At 39.0% G+C, this 18543-nt stretch overlaps 2 protein-coding genes across 4 annotated transcripts in view; both read right to left on the bottom strand.

Moving 5' to 3' along the window:
• Positions 1-1943: 1943 nt before the first annotated feature.
• Positions 1944-2925, bottom strand: LOC117081558 (60S ribosomal protein L39-like). Its single transcript, XM_033207681.1, has one exon. It carries the CDS (start codon positions 2299-2301, stop codon positions 2146-2148), a length of 156 nt encoding a protein of 51 aa, XP_033063572.1. The 5' UTR covers positions 2302-2925; the 3' UTR covers positions 1944-2145.
• A 634-nt stretch (positions 2926-3559) lies between these two features.
• COPB1 (COPI coat complex subunit beta 1) overlaps positions 3560-18543 on the bottom strand; it is a 49127-nt gene continuing 34143 nt past the window's right edge. For all 3 annotated transcript variants that reach the window (XM_033207678.1, XM_033207677.1, XM_033207679.1), the window contains 6 exons: positions 11941-12085; positions 10589-10708; positions 7187-7332; positions 6213-6302; positions 4575-4730; positions 3560-3938 (listed from right to left, as the gene is read on the bottom strand). In XM_033207678.1, coding sequence (XP_033063569.1) covers positions 3879-3938; positions 4575-4730; positions 6213-6302; positions 7187-7332; positions 10589-10708; positions 11941-12085 — 717 coding nt within the window. In that variant the 3' untranslated portion in view covers positions 3560-3878. The remainder of the gene's footprint in view (positions 3939-4574; positions 4731-6212; positions 6303-7186; positions 7333-10588; positions 10709-11940; positions 12086-18543) is intronic.

The following is an 18543-nucleotide window of genomic DNA, read 5'->3' as shown; positions in this document are numbered from 1 at the left end:
AGGAGGCTGAGGCAGGACAATTGCTTGAACCAGGGAGGTTGCAGTGAGCCGAGATTGCGCCACTGCACTCCAGCCTGGTGACAGAGCCAGACTCTGTCTCAAAGGAAAAAAAAAGTTAAAAAAAAGAAAAATAATCTTGCTTTTTCTTAATTTTTTTTTTTTTTTGATGGGGGGGATCTCTTTGTTGCCCAGACTGGTCTTGAACTCCAGGGCGCAAGTGATCCTCCCACCTTGGCCTCCCAAAGTGTTGAGATTACAGGCATAAACCACCATGACCAGTCTCCTTTAAAAAAAAAAATTGAAATTTGTTTTAAAAGACAGGGCGTCTCACCCTGTCACCCAGGATGGACTACAGTGCCACAATCATAGCTCACTGCAGCCTTGAACTCCTGGTCCCGAGAATTTCTCCTGATTCAGCCTCTCAGGCACATGCCACCATACCAGGTTAATTTGTAAATTTTTTTTTTGTAGAGACAGGGTCTCAACTATGTTGCCCAGGTTGGTTTTGAATTCCTGGCCTCAATCCACCCTCCAGCCTTGGCCTCCCAAAGTGTTGGGATTACAGGCGCCAGTCACCACACTTGCCCCTTTTTCTTTTTCTTTTTTTTTTGAGAAGGAGTCTGGTTCTGTCGCCCAGGCTGGAGTGCAGTGGCCGGATCTCAGCTCACTGCAAGCTCCGCCTCCCGGGTTTACGCCATTCTCTCGCCTCAGCCTCCCGAGTAGCTGGGACTACAGGCGCCCGCCATCTCGCCCGGCTAATTTTTTGTATTTTTTTAGTAGAGACGAGGTTTCACAGTGTTAGCCAGGATGGTCTCGATCTCCTGACCTCGTGATCCGCCCGTCTCGGCCTCCCAAAGTGCTGGGATTACAGGCTTGAGCCACCGCGCCCGGCCCCCTTTTTCTTCTTATAAAACAAATCAAAGTGCCAATCACTTCTAATTGCAAAATGAAAAATCACTGCATAGAGCTCCCTCTAGTGTTGCGACAGTGCAATGTAAGCCATTTAATTCTCTTGTAAGTTTTACAGGTTTATCCACATTCAAAACATTAATATATTAAGCTTTCATTTGGTATTGAATAATGTTTATTCCCTTACCAGACATCATGGTCCTAATTATATGGTATCTTATAATGTGAACAGCTACTACTCTTGAATGTATATCCTAAATAATACGGCATAGCGTAAACAGCCTCTCAACAATGTGCTGCTATCCAGTTCAGTTCGTATTATGCACAAAGCTAATGAAATGCTAATGAAGTAAACAGTTTAATGTATCTGACAACTGTGTTAACTTCTCTTTGTTCTCCTTATTTATGAATTTAAGAAAATAGCAATGTGAGGCAATCTGATTCCCACAAAAATGGCCTGAATATGTCAGGCAGGCAACTTTCTAACAGTTATCAACAGAGATATATTTTAGGATGTACACAGGCATAATTCCTTCAGATTTGAAATGTGATACTGGTTGACTGGGATTACAACACTAGTATCATGAACATGCTAAGTCACTTTTCCTGTCCCATATATTGCCAATAGGTCATGGAAAAAGGATTCCCTGGTAAAGTAAGGTTAGGATATACTGGGTTAAACCAAACTAATCTGCTTTCGTCTCAGAATCTCTGGTATGCTAATGTGCATCGTGAATCTCCAGTGCAGGACAGTTTGAAGCTTTTCCCCAACTTATTTGACTATGGAATTACTTTTTCACTCAGAATATCTAATGACATCTAAGGAAGCCAATGTTCAGTAAAACAGAGTTTGGGAAATGATGATCTAATCCAAACAAAGTTGCACCGGCTCCTTCGCTCTCATTGCAAATCTCTACCCTTGAATAGACATCCCTTCTCTGCATTTCCAGTATATCTTTCCCATTTGATAGGCCCTGGCTTTTTTCTAAGATCTCAGTGCTCTGGAATCTCAAATGCCCTGTAATCTTCTAGGCTTTTTTTCTTTCTTTTTTTTTTTTGAAATGAAAGGCCTCACATATTTATTACTGAACCCAGCCAACCAACGCATTCATAATAGATTCAGAGAGGAAAATACGTCGAACTCTCCAGAAACTGGTGACATTTTCAGTTTGATATGGTAATGTGATCGTGACCTTCAGACAGCACAAATATATGTGCCACCTCATGTGCAATTCCTTATAGACCCAGCTTGGTTCTTCTCCAATGTCTCCTGTTGGAGTTGTACCTTATTTTATTTCCAGTTTTCATCCGAATCCACTGGGGAATGGGACGATTTTGCTTTTGTTTCTTGGCCAGGAATCGCTTAATCCTGAAAGTCTTGTGAGAAGACATGGCGAGAAGTGGAGGCAAGATCACACCACGATGGCGGAGAAAGGAAAAGAGGGGGCTCTTTCTCTTTTTTTTTAAAAGCAAGTGGCTTCACAGTTTATGACATCATACAAGGTATCAATCTCTTTATACTCCAAACCAATCATTTCATTCTTATTGAAATAGGAGATGCTGCTTTCAGTTTTTCACAGGCCTTATCTAAGGACTCATAGGGAATGCAGCCTGAAACCTAGCTGGTAGATAAATAATAGTCTTAGGTTTAGACTTATCTAAAAAATCAGACTACCTCAATCACCTCCAATGAAGGTAAAGGCCAAAAGGAAAGCACAATCAGACTCCGGGAAAGTTAGCTTGCAAATGCATTTGGAATTATACTGCAGTGTGATGGTACCCAGCCCTAGTGTGAAGTGAGGAAAAGGAGAGGAATGAGTAAGGCACAGAGGCAAAGAGAAAAAGGCAGCTTTTTGAATCCTCTCTAGTTGAATCCTCCCAGTACCAGCTTCAGTAATTGGTTAGAACCAGTTTAATTCCTAACAAACATAGAACACCCCAAACTAAGTGTGAATGATTAAAAAATCTATTTTGGATTATCTCTACTCTTCATTGTGATTCAGGATAATTAAGAACAGTATGTCAGCCGGGTGCGGTGGCTCACGCCTGTAATCCCAGCACTTTGGGAGGCTGAGGTGGGTGCATCACCTGAGGTCGGGAGTTCAAGACCAGCCTGACCAACATGCAGAAACCCCATCTCTAATTAAAAAATACAAAAATTAGCCAGGCATGGTGGCACATGCCTGTAATCCCAGCTACTCGAGAGTCTGAGGCAGGAGAATCACTTGAACCTGGGAGGCGGAGGTTGAGGTGAGCTGAGATCGCACCGTTGCACTCCAGCCTGGGCAAAAAGAGTGAAACTCTTGTCTCAAAAAAAAAAAAAAAAAAGAACAGTATGTCTGTTTCAGTCAGGGTACATAATACTTCTTTAAACTGTAGGGCGATCTGTTTTTCTCAAGTTATTTTGATACCTTCTCCCTGGAGCTAAATTTGAGAGAAAATCCCTTCAAAACATAATGCATTTTTAGGGATAGCAATGTTTGAATATTAAGTAAGTAAAAAACAACCAAGTGAATCAAGGCCTACCTTATTTTATATCATTGAATTTGTAAATTCTTTTAATAAAGCTGCATATATATTCACAACTCCGTAATTTAAATTTGTAAGAGAAATTTATAACCCAACTAAAAGAAATCCATTGTCACGTAACTAAAATTATGTAATCATTTATTTATAAAATAACAAAAATGTATGAATAGATCTGTTTATTGTACTGTGAAAAGGGTCTTGGTACATGAGAGAAATATTATATACTTTGAGGATAGCATTCAGAACTGTTACGACAAAAGACAAACTATAATTTTAAACTCAATCTTGATTTAAGGGAAAGGCTATAAATTATTGACTGAAATGCATTCAGCATGAACTCAGATTCTATGTAACATATAAGCATGAAAGAGTACAAAAGATGTTGGAGTCCAGTAAGCCCATACCTAAATTAACTGTAAAGCTTCAAGGACTTTTTATTTTTATATACTAGTTTTCTTCTGTGACAAGTTGATTTTATCTCCAAGACTTAAGGCCATTCCCTGTAAAGAAAAATGAAGATATTTATAATTACTTAAACTATGTACAATCAGTAAGTTATTCCATATTATTAAGCCCCGATTCAATGACACCATTATCAACAATAAAACCAAGGACATACCAAACAGACTCACCAAAACTTTACTAGGTTAATTACCTTTTAGTGCTAGATTTTCAAGCAGTCATTAGATTTTTTTTTTTTTTTTTGAGATGAAGTCTTACTCTGTCACTCAGGCTGGAGTGCAATGGCAAGATCTCGGCTCACTGCAACCTCCACCTCCTGGGTTCAAGAGATTCTCCTGCCTCAGCCTCCCGAGTAGCTGGGATTACAGGTGTGCGCTACCATGCCCGGCTAATTAGTCACTAGATTTATACCTTGGCTTTCAAAAAATTCTAGAGAACCCATTTCACAAACACCCCACAGGAATCAATCTGGTTTTAGGCAAATATCCCAGAATGAGGGGCCCAAAAGGTGAGAAATTTTAATGAGAAAAGTTATACTTCTATTCAGATAATATTATTGTTATATGTGTATATGCATGTAATGCTAAAAAGATATTACATATAAAAATAATAAAGTCATAAATTCCTCCTCCCTTGTCAGTCCAGAGATGCTCTCAAAAAAAAGGAATTGTTACCTGACTCTTTGCACGAATTCTTATATGGCCAGTAACAGCAGCATCTGGTCCCTGGTGAATTGGCTTCTCAATGCTGACATTTGCAAGTGCATCTTCACCAAATATGGAACGAGCATAAAGGTTGGCTGCCATAAAGCCACAATAACCAGACAGGGCCTGGAAAAAAATTTGTGATAAATTCATTACTTTACCAGATACCTACATAGAGGCAAAACAGCATAGATGATTTTTTTTTTTCTTTCTTGAGACAGAGTCTCACTCTGTTGCCCAGGCTGGAGCTAGAGTGCAGTGGCATGATCTCAGCTCACTGCAACCTCCCCCTCCCAGGTTCAAGTGATTCTCCTGCCTCACCCTCCCGAGTAGCTGAGATTACAGGCGTGCACCACCACACCTGGTTAATGTTTGTATTTTTAGTAGAGACTGGGTTTCACCTTGGCCAGGCTGGTCTTGAACTCCTGACCTCAAGTGATCTGCCCACCTAGGCCTCCCAAAATGCTGGAATTACAGATATGAGCCACCACGCCTGGCCCCATAGGCTATTTATCACTTAAAACAGTACTTAAGTGGCGGTGGTTACATAATCTTATGAGTTTGTCAAAACTCAACTATACATGTAAAAAGTGTGAATTTTACTGTGTATTATACCTCAATAAATCTGACGTTAAATAGTTCTTATTCTGATTTGTATTTATATATTCTGTTTACTTAACGTGCTTGACTACCTCCCATATCAGACCTTAAGTGCCATGAAGGAAGAGACTACTTTTGTTGGACTCAGTATATGCTAAATAAACTAATATATAAATTAACGCCTACCTGTTTGGTAGCAGACATTATTTTATTTATAAAATGAATATTATAACATTATAGAAATTTTACATAAAGAAAAAAGTTCCTTAGAGCTCCAGCTTCATTTTTCTTTCTTTCTAGTTTTTTTCATACACACACAAACACAGCAAAAAGTATTAGAGCACATATATTTTAACCAACAATCAGAGCCCACGGAAGAGCTCATGGACATTTTCTAATCCAGTATTACAAATAAACGATTTTATTTAATTTATCTTTTTGAGACAGAGTTTCGCTCTGTCGCCCACGTTGGAATGCAGTGGTGCGATCTCGGCTCACTGCAACCTCCACCCCCTGGGGTTCAGGTGATTCTCCTGCCTCAATCTCCCAAGTAGCTGGGATTACAGGCATCCGGCATCACGCCTGGGTAATTTTTGTATTTTTAGTAGAGACGGGGTTTCACCATATTGGCCAGGCTGGTCTCAAACTCGTGACCTCTGGTGATCTGCCCGCCTCAGCCTCCCAAAGTGCTAGGATCACAGGAATGAGCCACCATGTGCAGCATAAACTATTTTAGAATGTGCCTCTAGCTGAATGGGGGAGAAGACTGAAAATAAAACAAAAAAAATTAATCTATTTGGTTGGGTCACTGCACTAGGAAAAAGTAGGATGGCATATTCCAATAGAAAGAGGTAAGCAGACTCAAACATTCCATGGGATAACCTCTTTTAGACACCCCAGAATGGCACTGCATGTTGAATAACAAAAATGTGCTAGAGGAAATACAGGAAGGCCAGGAACCTACTCTACTATTCCATCAGATTTCAGAATTTCCTAGTCAAATTTTACCTTTTCTGGAGTCAGGCATTTCATATTGGTTGACTTTAATATGTGCTGTAAGTAGTCATTTAAATCAATCATATTGGTGTTAACTGTCACCTGTAGAGAGGAAAAAAAGTCAAGGAGATAATAAATCTTACTATGAGAAAGCTGTGAATCACTGGTATGTGTTATTAAAAACTCGTTCCAACTGTTTAGGTTGGAAAGAGTAGACACCAAGAAACTAAGTAACATCTATAAAATCCAACAAGCTGTAGGTTGGTATCAGTACTTCCCAAAAAAGATACCTTCACAGAGATTCAGTATGAAACACACAGAATATTTCTTTTTTTTTTTGAGACAGGGTCTCACTCTGTCACCCAGGCTGGAGTGCAGTAGCATGATTTCAGCTCACTGCAGCCTCAACCTCCCATGTTCAAGTGATCCTCCCACCTCAGTCTCCGAAGTAGCTGGGACTACAGGCATGCGCCACCACACTGGGCTAATTTTTGTTCTTTTTTGTAGAGATGAAGTTTCACCATTTTGCTCAGGCTGGTCTAGAACTCCTGAGCGTGAGCAATCTCCCTGCCTTGGCCTCCCGAAGTGCTGGGATTACAGGCATGATATATGCCCAGCCTCATATAGAATATTTCTAATAAAAGTCAAGGCTCCTCAACAGACCATGAACTTTGTAAAGTCTTTTTTGGGCACTAGATTAAATGGTAAACTCTTGGTCATACACAGAAGGGATGGAATATTATCTATAATGTCTAAACCTATCAGATTAGCTATAGAACTGCTACTCTAATCAATCTATAACAGCAAATTACCAAACTACTTATAAGATTTTTAGTTAAGGCTAATCTGCAAGAACAGATACTGAAAGACTATTTGCTTTTCATGTTAAACACTTTTTAGCGAGATTAATTTTATTAGCAGACTCCTCAACAGCAGGCAAAAGGACGAAAGATAAAGGAGTATAAGAAAATCTCCCAAGGACTAACTTTGTTTTCCCATTCAAATTCGGCCCACATCTGACGGAATTCTGCATCAGTGCAAGTTGCAGGCTGGATATAGTCCATGATGTCAATGTGAATATCACTGAGAACCACACAATTTCTGTCACTTGCTGCTCCAGAGACATCATAAACTGCAATTACACATACAAAAAGATTCGCAATCACTGGGACAAACTTGAATTTAAAAAATCTTAATATCCAAATATCCAAATAACTACACTATTAACAATAAGATTGTTTATATAATACTTATTATGTACAGTGCTCTATTCTGCACGCTTTCCAAATATTACTTGTTTAATACTCCCATCAATTCTATTGACAGTATTATTATTTTCCATCTTACATAAGAGGAAATGAAAGCACAGAGAAGTTAAGTAAGTTGTTCCAGACCACACAACTGATAAGTGGTGGGGATAGGATTCAAACTCTGGCACACTTTGTTTTTTGTGGTTAAACAAATAATTCAATTCAGTGAGTACTTACATAGCAGTTGCAGCATACTAGGCACTGCAGTGGATATACAAGTAGATGATGTTCCCATAGGAGGTGCTTAACTAATACTTTTGAATAAATATTGCTGACCCACACTACTTAATGATACAAGATTACTCATCCCTCAGTATTAACAGGGAATTGCTTCAAGGACTCCCTATGGATACCAAAATCTATAGATGTTCAAGTCCCTGATATTAAATGGCATAGTATTTGCATAACCTATACACATCTTCTCATATATTTTAAATCATCTCTAGCTTACTTATAGTACCTAATACAACATAAATGCTACGTAAATAATTACACTGTATTGTTTAGGATATAATGACAAGGAAAAAAGTCTATATATGTTCAGTATAGACACAACCATCCATTTTTATTTCTTAAATATTTTTAGTTCGTGGCTGGTTGAAGACATGGATGTGGAACCCATGGATAGGATACAGAAGGCTGACTGTATTTGCTTCTATGACCATCTCTTCCAAAGTAGAGAGTTATAATCTGATTGGAGCCTACATTCCTCTTTCTAGGCTCTTTTCTTGACATTCTTACACTCTTTCAGAGAAAACTGAGGCTACCAAGAATAAGCTCCTTTAATTTCAGCCCCACATCTAAAAATAACTCTCTCTCTTGGAATCCACTCTCATATCCTTCCCTCTCATACGTATCAGAGAAGTACTGCCTCTTTTCTTCAAGATTAATACTTCCTGCCATCTGTGATTCCTGCTTTGGTCCAGGACCCCACTCCAATCATTATCTCTTTCATTCTTATGTCTTTACTTTCCCATTCTCTACCAACTTTCTTCCCTTATAGTCTATAACAATACTTGAAGTTCTCTGTTATCTTCAAAAAATAAATCCTCACTCATTCTTGCCTTCTCTTCTTGGTACTGCCCTTTCTTATTTCTATCAAAGCCAAGTTCCTACACTCAGAATAGTCTATACTACCTGTATTTCTTCATGTTGTATTTAGTCTTCAACCTACCACCAATGACCAAGATGTCCCATAAGAAATGTTTTAAAATCACTAATAGCCAAAACCAAAGGACCTCTCTTTCAGACTTTAATAACTAAAGTTATTTTACCTTGTGGAGCTTCAAGTTTCTCCTTACTTTTCTAACCACACTTCAGATACCTTTGTAGGCGATTCTCCTTTGACCAAGCTTTCAGTGTTGCTGTTTGCTTGGATTCTGTTTTCATATCTCCCCTCTTTTTAGTCTTTATGCTCTCTCCAGGTGATTTCTTCTATTCCTATGGCTTTTAAACAAATACTTATCTCTAGTTTATTTTTACTTATTTATTTATTTTTGAGACGGAGTCTCACTCTGTTGTCTAGGCTGGAGTGCAGTGGTGTGATCTTGGCTCACTGAACCTCTGTCTCACAGGTTCAAGCTATTCTCCTGCCTCAGCCTCCCGAGTTAGCTGGGACTACAGGCGTGCACCACTATGCCCAATTAATTTTGTATTTTTAGTAGAGATGGGGTTTCGCCATGTTTGCCAGGCTGGTCTTGAACTCCTGACCTCAGGTAATCCGCCTGCCTCCGTCTCCCAAAGTGCTGAGATTACAGGCGTGAGCCACCACACCCAGCCTGTCTCTAGGTTAGACCTCTTGTTCGTGTCCCAGACTCACATCAAACTGTCCCTGAATATCTTTAGACACTTTAATACCGAACCTGCTCGATTTAACCTATTATGTCTCTCTAAAGTTTGTTCATCTCTCCTGAATTTCCTGTTTTGGTGATGACATAAATAACCCAATAAACCCAATCTGGAAATCTGAGGGTTACTCTAGCCACTTCCTCTTCAATCATTAACCATATCTTTAACGTTATATTCATCCTTCTCTCCATTCCACTACTGTGTTGGCTCAAGTCCTCTGTCATCTCTCACTTGGGCTTCTATAATAGTCTACTAGTTAATCTTCCTGCCTCTTCCAATCAATCTTCTATAGTACTGTCGCAAAAAGATGTAAGGCCATAAGTCATTCATTTGTAATTCCTCAGTGTTTCCTCTCTCCACAGATAAAGTCTGAAATCCTTAGCATGACAAGTAAAATATGGCTCCCACTAACCTTCCGAACTTCATTTTTTTTCCTGCCATCATCCTCCAACCCATTCTGAACTCCAAGTATATCAAATCATTTTGCATTTGTTCTAACTGCATCCTTGTCTATCTGTAGTCTTCTACTGAGTACTTGCTCCTCCATGAAGCCTTTTCTAACCTTTTCTCCCAATCCCCCACCACTCTGAGAACTGACCAAATCCCTTTATGGATTCCTACCTTACTTAGTACAGGTATACTTATTTATTTTTTTCACAGCACTTACCATTACATATTGCACATATTTATTTTATGGATCTGTTTTCCCTTACTCGACCATAATCTCTTATTTGTTCCTCACCATGGTAGCCCTATCCTTATGACAGAAATTGCAATAAAATAAGCTTATTGACTGAATGACTCTATACAAGCTAATCCCTAGGTCTGAGATGCCCTTGTGTGTCTAGCAACAAATGACTCAGGTAAAATATTATCCTTTGATAATATACCATCTTCCTTTATAAAGCCTTCCACACTGTTAGCATTTTTTTTTTTCTTAACCTCAAAGCATACAGTATATAAACCATCCTGTATTGCATTGGACTACAATTATATATTGCCTTAGCTAGCTCCTCCTTTTGCCTAACAGTTTCTTGAGGACACTGACCCTATCTGGTTCATTTCTGTACATCCAGAACATAGTACAATGCCTGGTACCATAGAAAGTGTCTCATAAATTATGAATAAATGGATTTAGATCCTCTCCTCATACAATGTCCCCGGCTACTCACTATAGAAATTCTTCAGTAAAAATAGTCAAACATTACATGCCATAAAACAGCACCTTACCTATATTACCAAAAATTATTCCATTTTCTGTTGATGCTACTTTGACGTTAGCTTTAATATTTGCGAAATCATGAGGAGCAAGAGTCAAAGGAGATGGCTTTTCCACAAGTTTCAGATCCCCTGAAAGAGTTGGGATATGGTTAAAAAAAAACATATATATATACACACACACATTAACCATAAAACCTTAAATGTATGCAGCTTAATAGTTTCTAGAAAAATAAGGACAAATATGAGAAGAGTATGAATCAAATATAATGAGGACAAAATAAAGAAACCACTTAACCATCCTTATTATTCACCATCAATACGCATATTTTCTTTTAAAAGGTAATAGGCATGTCGGAGTAATTCCATATTTAATTTGTGGGAAGGGAGGATACTTTGAGCCTACCATTTATTTATTTATTTTGAGATAGGGTCATGCTTTGTTACCTAGGCTGGAGTATAACTGCATGATCATAGCTCACTACAGCCTTGATCTTCCAGGCTCAAGCGATCCTCCTACCTCAGCCTCCTGAGTAGCTGGGACTACAGGAATGGCCCACCACACCTGGCTAATTTTCTTGATTTTTTTGTAGAGATTGGGGTCATTTTATTTCAACGAATGAATGCAAACTTCTCAAAAAGCTTAGGTCTTAAACTGTACATTTCATTATGAAGAAAGATAAAAAACAATCTGCAAAAAGACTTGTAAATGCTTAAGAAACATGTTTTTTTATACAGCCATCAAGCTATGCTGAGGACAACAGGGCAAAAGTATGTTTTCCCCTTGATATCTTGAAGTTCCTTAACTCTTGCATAAGCCATATGAAATGTGATGGGGGTACTGCACTGTTCCCATATACAATTTTGTATTTTCCAACTTCAAAACTGGATGTGGAAGTAAGCAGTCTGACTCATGTATCTTTATTAAGAAAAAAAAATATATCTCATATTGCTAAATGTGGTATGATTTATTACTTTGGTCACATGTGGTATCTGACAGCTATGCATTCAGAAAATAACTTAGTTCTGTAATGAAGCAATTAGAAATAAACTGAGTGAGTTACCTAGTCAATCTGTGACTTAAACAGCTTGTATTATATCTAGAAATACTGACATTTGCTATATTAAGCTTATTAAATGAATCCATCTGAATGTGCCAAGAGCATAAAAAAGTCAGTATGACAAGAGGTTCAGAAAACTGGAGTTTAAGGGAACTAAATGATAAATGAAAAACTAAGCTTTGATTCAAAATGTCAGAAAAGGTTCAAGAGAGAATTTTTATACTGAAACCTGTGCACCTCCCTTAATCTGTCATAAAGATCTACTATGTGACAATCTCTTTCCTGAATGATAAATTTCCTCACCTAGTGTAGCTAATTCTAATGTGCAATTCTGCAAAGTATCACTGGTTTGGTTCACAACGAGTACATCCAGGACAATATCATATTGGTTGACGTGAACATAAGCTTCTGCATATACAGGATCTGAGAAACCTGTCAACTGGGTAACCTGTCAAAATAAAAACAAAGACATGATAAAATGGCAGATGCAATTTCACCAAACATATCCTAGCCAAATGATTAAGTCTGGTAGGTTATTAACAGAGTTGCTTAGAAGTCATTTTGAGATAGGTAAAATAAAATTGTTTTGTAATGCAGAAATGGAAATTGAAACCAGAATATTAGAAATAACAGGTCCTAGAGTTTAAGATGATATCCAGACATCTATTTGTTTTTAAGCTCAATAACTCAGTATAAGGTATTACATATGTTGACTTTTGAGCTTATAAGTTCAATAGCAGAAAAATGTTAAATATATTTAGCAAATACATTAAACATTATCCCAATTTAACCAACTAAATAAATTTGGATACACTTTCATTTAAATCCCTCAGTAAGTATCTAAACTCACTACTTGATCTATGAAACTCAGGATCCAAATAAAATCCAAATCATGTGGTAGTCTTTGCTCCACAAACTGAGGAACTAAACAGATTATATAGTAAGAAATGATTGTAATGCCACAAAGATAAAATTACAAATGCCCTCCCACTCCAAATTTAAACACACCCAAAGTATAGCACTTTAAAAATGTAATACTGTCACCAAAAGCATAGGCAATAAAAGAAAAAATAGATTAAACATCAAAATTAAACACTTTTGTGCATCAAATATTATCAACAGAATGAAAAGGCAACCTACAGAATGTAAGAAAATATTTGCAAATCATGTATCTGATAAGGGGGTTAGTTTCCAGAATATAAGAACTCCTAAAATTCAAACCAAAAAACCAAACAACCCAATTTAAAAACAGGCACAGGACCTGAACAAACATTTCTCCAAAGAAGATATACGAATGGCCAATAAGCACATGAAAAGACACTCAACATCACTAATCATTAGGAAAATGCAAATCAAAACACAGTGAGATACCACTTCACATACCCATTAAGATGGCTATCATCAAAAAAACAAAACAAGTGTTGGCAAGGATATGGAGAAACTGGAACTCTTGTGCACTGCTGGTAAGAATGTAAAATAGTGGGGGCGCCCAAGATGGCTGAATAGGAACAGCTCCAGCCTCCAGTTCCCAGCGTGAGCGACACAGAAGACGGGTGATTTCTGCATTTTCAACTGAGGTACCAGGTTCATCTCACTGGGGCGTGTCAGACAGTCAATGCTAGTCCCCAGGTGCAGCCCGACCAGTGAGACCTGAAGCAGGGCGAGGCATTGCCTCACCTGGGAAGCGCAAGGGGAAGGGAATTCCTTTTCCTAGCCAAAGGAAATTGAGACATAAAACACCTGGAAAAGTGGGTAACTCCCACCCTAATACTGCGCTTTACCAAGGGTCTTAGCAAAAGGCACACCAGGAGATTATACCCCACACCTGGCCTGGAGGGTCCCACGCCCACGGAGCCTCCCTCATTGCTAGCACAGCAGTCTGAGATCTAACCACAAGGCAGCAGCGAGGCTGGAGGAGGGGCGACCGCCATTGCTGAAGCTTAAGTAGGTGAACAAAGCCACTGGGAAGCTCGAATTGGGTGGAGCCCACACCACAGCTGAAGGAGGCCTGCCTGCTTCTGTAGACTCCACCTTTGGGGACAGGGCATAGCTAAACAAAAAGCGGCAGAAACGTCTGCAGATGTAAATGACCCTGTCTGACAGCTCTGAAGGGAGCAGTGGTTCTCCCAGCATGGAGGCTGAGACCTGAGAACGGACAGACTGCTTGCTCAAGTGGGTCCCTGACCCCCAAGAAGCCTAACTGGGAGACATCCCCCACTAGGTGCAGACCGACACCTCACACCTCTCACTGCTGGGTACACCCCTGAGACGAAGTTTCCAGAGCAAGAATCAGACAGCAACACTTGCTGTTCTGCAATATTCTATCTTCTGCAGCCTCCGCTGCTGATACCCAGGCAAACAGGGTCCAGAGTGGACCTCAAGCGAACTTCAACAGACCTGCAGCTGAGGGTCCTGACTGTTAGAAGGAAAACTAACAAACAGAAAGGACACCCACACCAAAACCCCATCAGTACGTCACCATCATCAAAGACCAAAGGCAGAGAAAACCACAAAGATGGGAAAAAAGCAGTGCAGAAAAGCTGGAAATTCAAAAAATCAGAGCGCATCTCCCCCTCCAAAGGAACTCAGCTCATCGCCAGCAACGGAACAAAGCTGGATGGAGAATGACTTTGACGAACTGAGAGAAGAAGGCTTCAGTCGATATTCTCAGAGCTAAAGGAGGAACTATGTCACAAGCGCGAAGAAACTAAAAACCTTGAAAAAGGAATGGATGAATGGATAACTAATCAATGCAGAGAAGACCTTAAAAGAACTGATAGAGACGAAAATCATGACATGAGAACTACGTGACAAATGCACAAGCTTCAGTAACCGACTCGATCAACTGGAAGAAAGAATATCAGTGATTGAAGATCAAATGAATGAAATGAAGCAAGAAGAGAAGTGTAGAGAAAAAAGAGTGAAAAGAAATGAACAAAGCCTCCAAGAAATATGGGATTATGTGAAAAGACCAAATCTATGTCTGATTGGTGTGCCTGAAAGTGATGGGGAAAATGGAACCAAGTTGGAAAACACTCTGCTGGATATCATCCAGGAGAACTACCCCAACCTAGTAAGGCAGGTCAACATTCAAATTCAGAGAACACCACAAAGATATTCCTCGAGAAGAGCAACTCCAAGACACACAATTGTCAGATTCACCAAAGTTGAAATGAAGGAAAAAACGTTAAGGGCAGCCAGAGAGAAAGGTAGGATTACCCACAAAGGGAAGCCCATCAGACTAACAGCAGATCTCTCGGCAGAAACTCTACAAGCCAGAAGAGAGTGGGGGCCAATATTCAACATTCTTAAAGAAAAGAATTGTCAACCCAGAATTGCATATCCAGCCAAACTAAGTTTCATAAGTGAAGGAGAAATAAAATCCTTTACAGACAAGCAAATGCTTAGAGATTTTGTCACCACCAGGCCTGCCCTACAAGAGATCCTGAAGGAAGCACTAAACATGGAAAGGAACGACCAGTACCAGCCATTGCAAAAACATGCCAAAATGTAAAGTCCATCAATGCTAGGAAGAAACTCATCAACTAACGAGCAAAATAACCAGCTAATATCACAATGACAGGATCAAGTTCACACATAACAATATTAACCTTAAATGTAAATGAACTAAATGGTCCAATTAAAAGACACAGACTGGCAAATTGGATAAAGAGTCAAGACCCATCAGTGTGCTGTATTCAGGAGACCCATCTCACATGCAGAGACACACATAGGCTCAAAATAAAGGGATGGAGGAAGATCTACCAAGCGAATGGAAACAAAAAAGAAGCAGGGGTTGCAATCCTAGTCTCTGATAAAACAGACTTTAAACCATCACAGATCAAAAGAGACAAAGAAGGCCATTATATAATGATAGAGGGATCAATTCACCAGGAAGAGCTAACTATCCTAAATATATAAGCACCCAATACAGGAGCACCCAGATTCATAAAGCAAGTCCTTAGAGACTTACAAAGAGACTTAGACTCTCATACAATAATAATGGGAGGAGACTTTAACACCCCACAGTCAACATTAGACAGATCAACAAGACAGAAAGTTAACAAGGATGTCCAGGAATTGAACTCAACTCTGCACCAAGCAGACCTAATAGACATCTACAGAACTCTCCACCCCAAATCAACAGAATATACATTCTTCTCAGCACCACATAGCACTTATTCCAAAAACCGACCACATAGTTGGAAGTAAAGCACTCCTCAGCAAATGTAAAAGAACAGAAATTATAACAAACTGTCTCTCAGACCACAGTGCAATCAAACTAGAACTCAGGACTAAGAAACTCAATCAAAACTTCTCAACTACATGGAAACTGAACAACCTGCTCTTGAATGACTACTGGGTACATAATGAAATGAAGGCAGAAATAAAGATGTTCTTTAAAACCAATGAGAACAAAGATACAACATACCAGAATCTCTGAGACACATTTAAAGCAGTGTGTAGAGGGAAATTTATAGCACTAAATGCCCACAAGGGAAAGCAGGAAAGATCTAAAATTGACACCCTAACATCACAATTGAAAGAACTAGAGAAGCAAGAGCAAACACATTCAAAAGCTAGCAGAAGGCAAGAAATAACTAAGATCAGAGCAGAACTGAAGGAGACAGAGACACAAAAAACCCTCCAAAAAATCAATGAATCCAAGAGCTGTTTTTTTTGAAAAGATCAACAAAATTGATCGACTGCTAGCAAGACTAATAAAGAAGAAAAGAGAGAAGAATCAAATAGAAACAAAAAAAAAAATGATAAAGGGGATATCACCACTGACCCCATAGAAATACAAACTACCATCAGAGAATACTATAAACACCTCTATGCAAATAAACTAGAAAACCTAGAAGAAATGGATAATTTCCTGGATACTTACACTCTCCCAAGACGAAACCAGGAAGAAGTTGAATCCCTGAATAGACCAACAGCAGGCTCTGAAATTGAGGCAATAATTAATAGTAGCCTACCAACCAAAAAAAGTCCAGGACCAGATCCATTCACAGCCGAATTCTACCAGAGGTACAAGAAGGAGCTGGTACCATTCTTTCTGAAACTATTCCAATCAAGAGAAAAAGAGGGAATCCTCCCTAACTCATTTTATGAGGCCAATAGCATCCTGATACCAAAGCCTGGCAGAGACACAACAAAAAAAGAGTATTTTAGACCAATATCCCTGATGAACATTGATGCAAAAATCCTCAATAAAATACTGGCAAACTGGATCCAGCAGCACATTAAAAAGCTTATCCACCATGATCAAGTGGGCAAGGCTGGTTCAACACACGCAAATCAATAACTGTAATCCAGCACATAAACAGAACCAAAGACAAAAACCACATGATTATCTCAATAGATGCAGAAAAGTCTTTTGACAAAATTCAACAGCCCTTCATGCTAAAAACTCTCAATAAATTCGGTACTGATGGAACGTATCTCAAAATAATAAAAGCTATTTATGACAAACCCACAGCCAATATCATACTGAATGGGCAAAAACTGGAAGCATTCCCTTTGAAAACTGGCACAAGACAGGGATGCCCTCTCTCACCACTCCTATTCAACATAGTGTTGGAAGTTCTGGCTAGGGCAATCAGGCAAGAGAAAGAAATCAAGGGTATTCAGTTAGGAAAAGAAGAAGTCAAATTGTCCCTGTTTGCAGATGACGTGATTGTATATTTAGAAAACCCGATCGTCTCAGCCCAAAATCTCCTTAAGCTGATAAGCAACTTCAGCAAAGTCTCAGGATACAAAATCAATGTGCAAAAATCACAAGCATTCTTATACACCAGTAACAGAGAGCCAAATCATAAATGAACTCCCATTCACAATAGCTTCAAAGAGAGTAAAATACCTAGGAATCCAACTTACAAGGGATGTGAAGGACCTCTTCAAGGAGAACTACAAACCACTGCTCAGTGAAGTAAAAGAGGACACAAACAAATGGAAGAACATACCATGCTCATGGACAGGAAGAATCAATATTGTGAAAATGGCCATACTGCCCAAGGTAATTTATAGATTCAATGCCATCCCCATTAAGCTACCAATGAGTTTCTTCACAGAATTGGAAAAAACTGCTTTAAAGTTCATATGGAACCAAAAAAGAGCCCGCATTGCCAAGACAATCCTAACCCAAAAGAACAGAGCTGGAGGCATCACACTACCCGACTTCAAACTATACTACAAGGCTACAGTAACCAAAACAGCATAGTACTGGTACCAAAACAGAGATATAGACCAATGGAACAGAACAGAGCCCTCAGAAATAATACCACACATCTACAGTCAGCTGATCTTTGACAAACCTGAGAGAAACAAGAAATGGGGAAAGGATTCCCTATTTAATAAATGGTGCTGGGAAAATTGGCTAGCCACAAGTAGAAAGCTGAAATTGGATCCTTTCCTTACTCCTTGTACGAAAATTAATTCAAGATGGATTAGAGACTTAAATGTTAGACCTAAAACCATTAAAACCCTAGAAGAAAACCTAGGTAATACCATTCAGGACATAGGCATGGGCAAGGACTTCATGTCTAAAACACCAAAAGCAACGGCAACAAAAGCCAAAATTGGCAAATGGGATCTAATTAAACTAAAGAGCTTCTACACAGAAAAAGAAACTACCATCAGAGTGAACAGGCAACCTACAGAATGGGAGAAAATTTTTGCAATCTACTCATCTGACAAAGGACTAACATCCAGAACTTACAAAGAACTTAAATAAATTTACAAGAAAAAAGCAAACAACCCCAGAAAAAGTGAGTGAAGGATATGAACAGACACTTCTCAAAAGAAGACATTCATACAGCCAACAGACACATGAAAAAATGCTCATCATCACTCGCCATCAGAGAAATGCAAATCAAAACCACAATGAGATACCATTTCACA

This window comes from Trachypithecus francoisi, unplaced genomic scaffold, assembly GCF_009764315.1.
Source record: "Trachypithecus francoisi isolate TF-2019V2 unplaced genomic scaffold, Tfra_2.0 Lachesis_group8, whole genome shotgun sequence".
Lineage (NCBI taxonomy): Eukaryota > Metazoa > Chordata > Mammalia > Primates > Cercopithecidae > Trachypithecus > Trachypithecus francoisi.
This window is presented reverse-complemented; position numbering and strand designations above follow the sequence as displayed.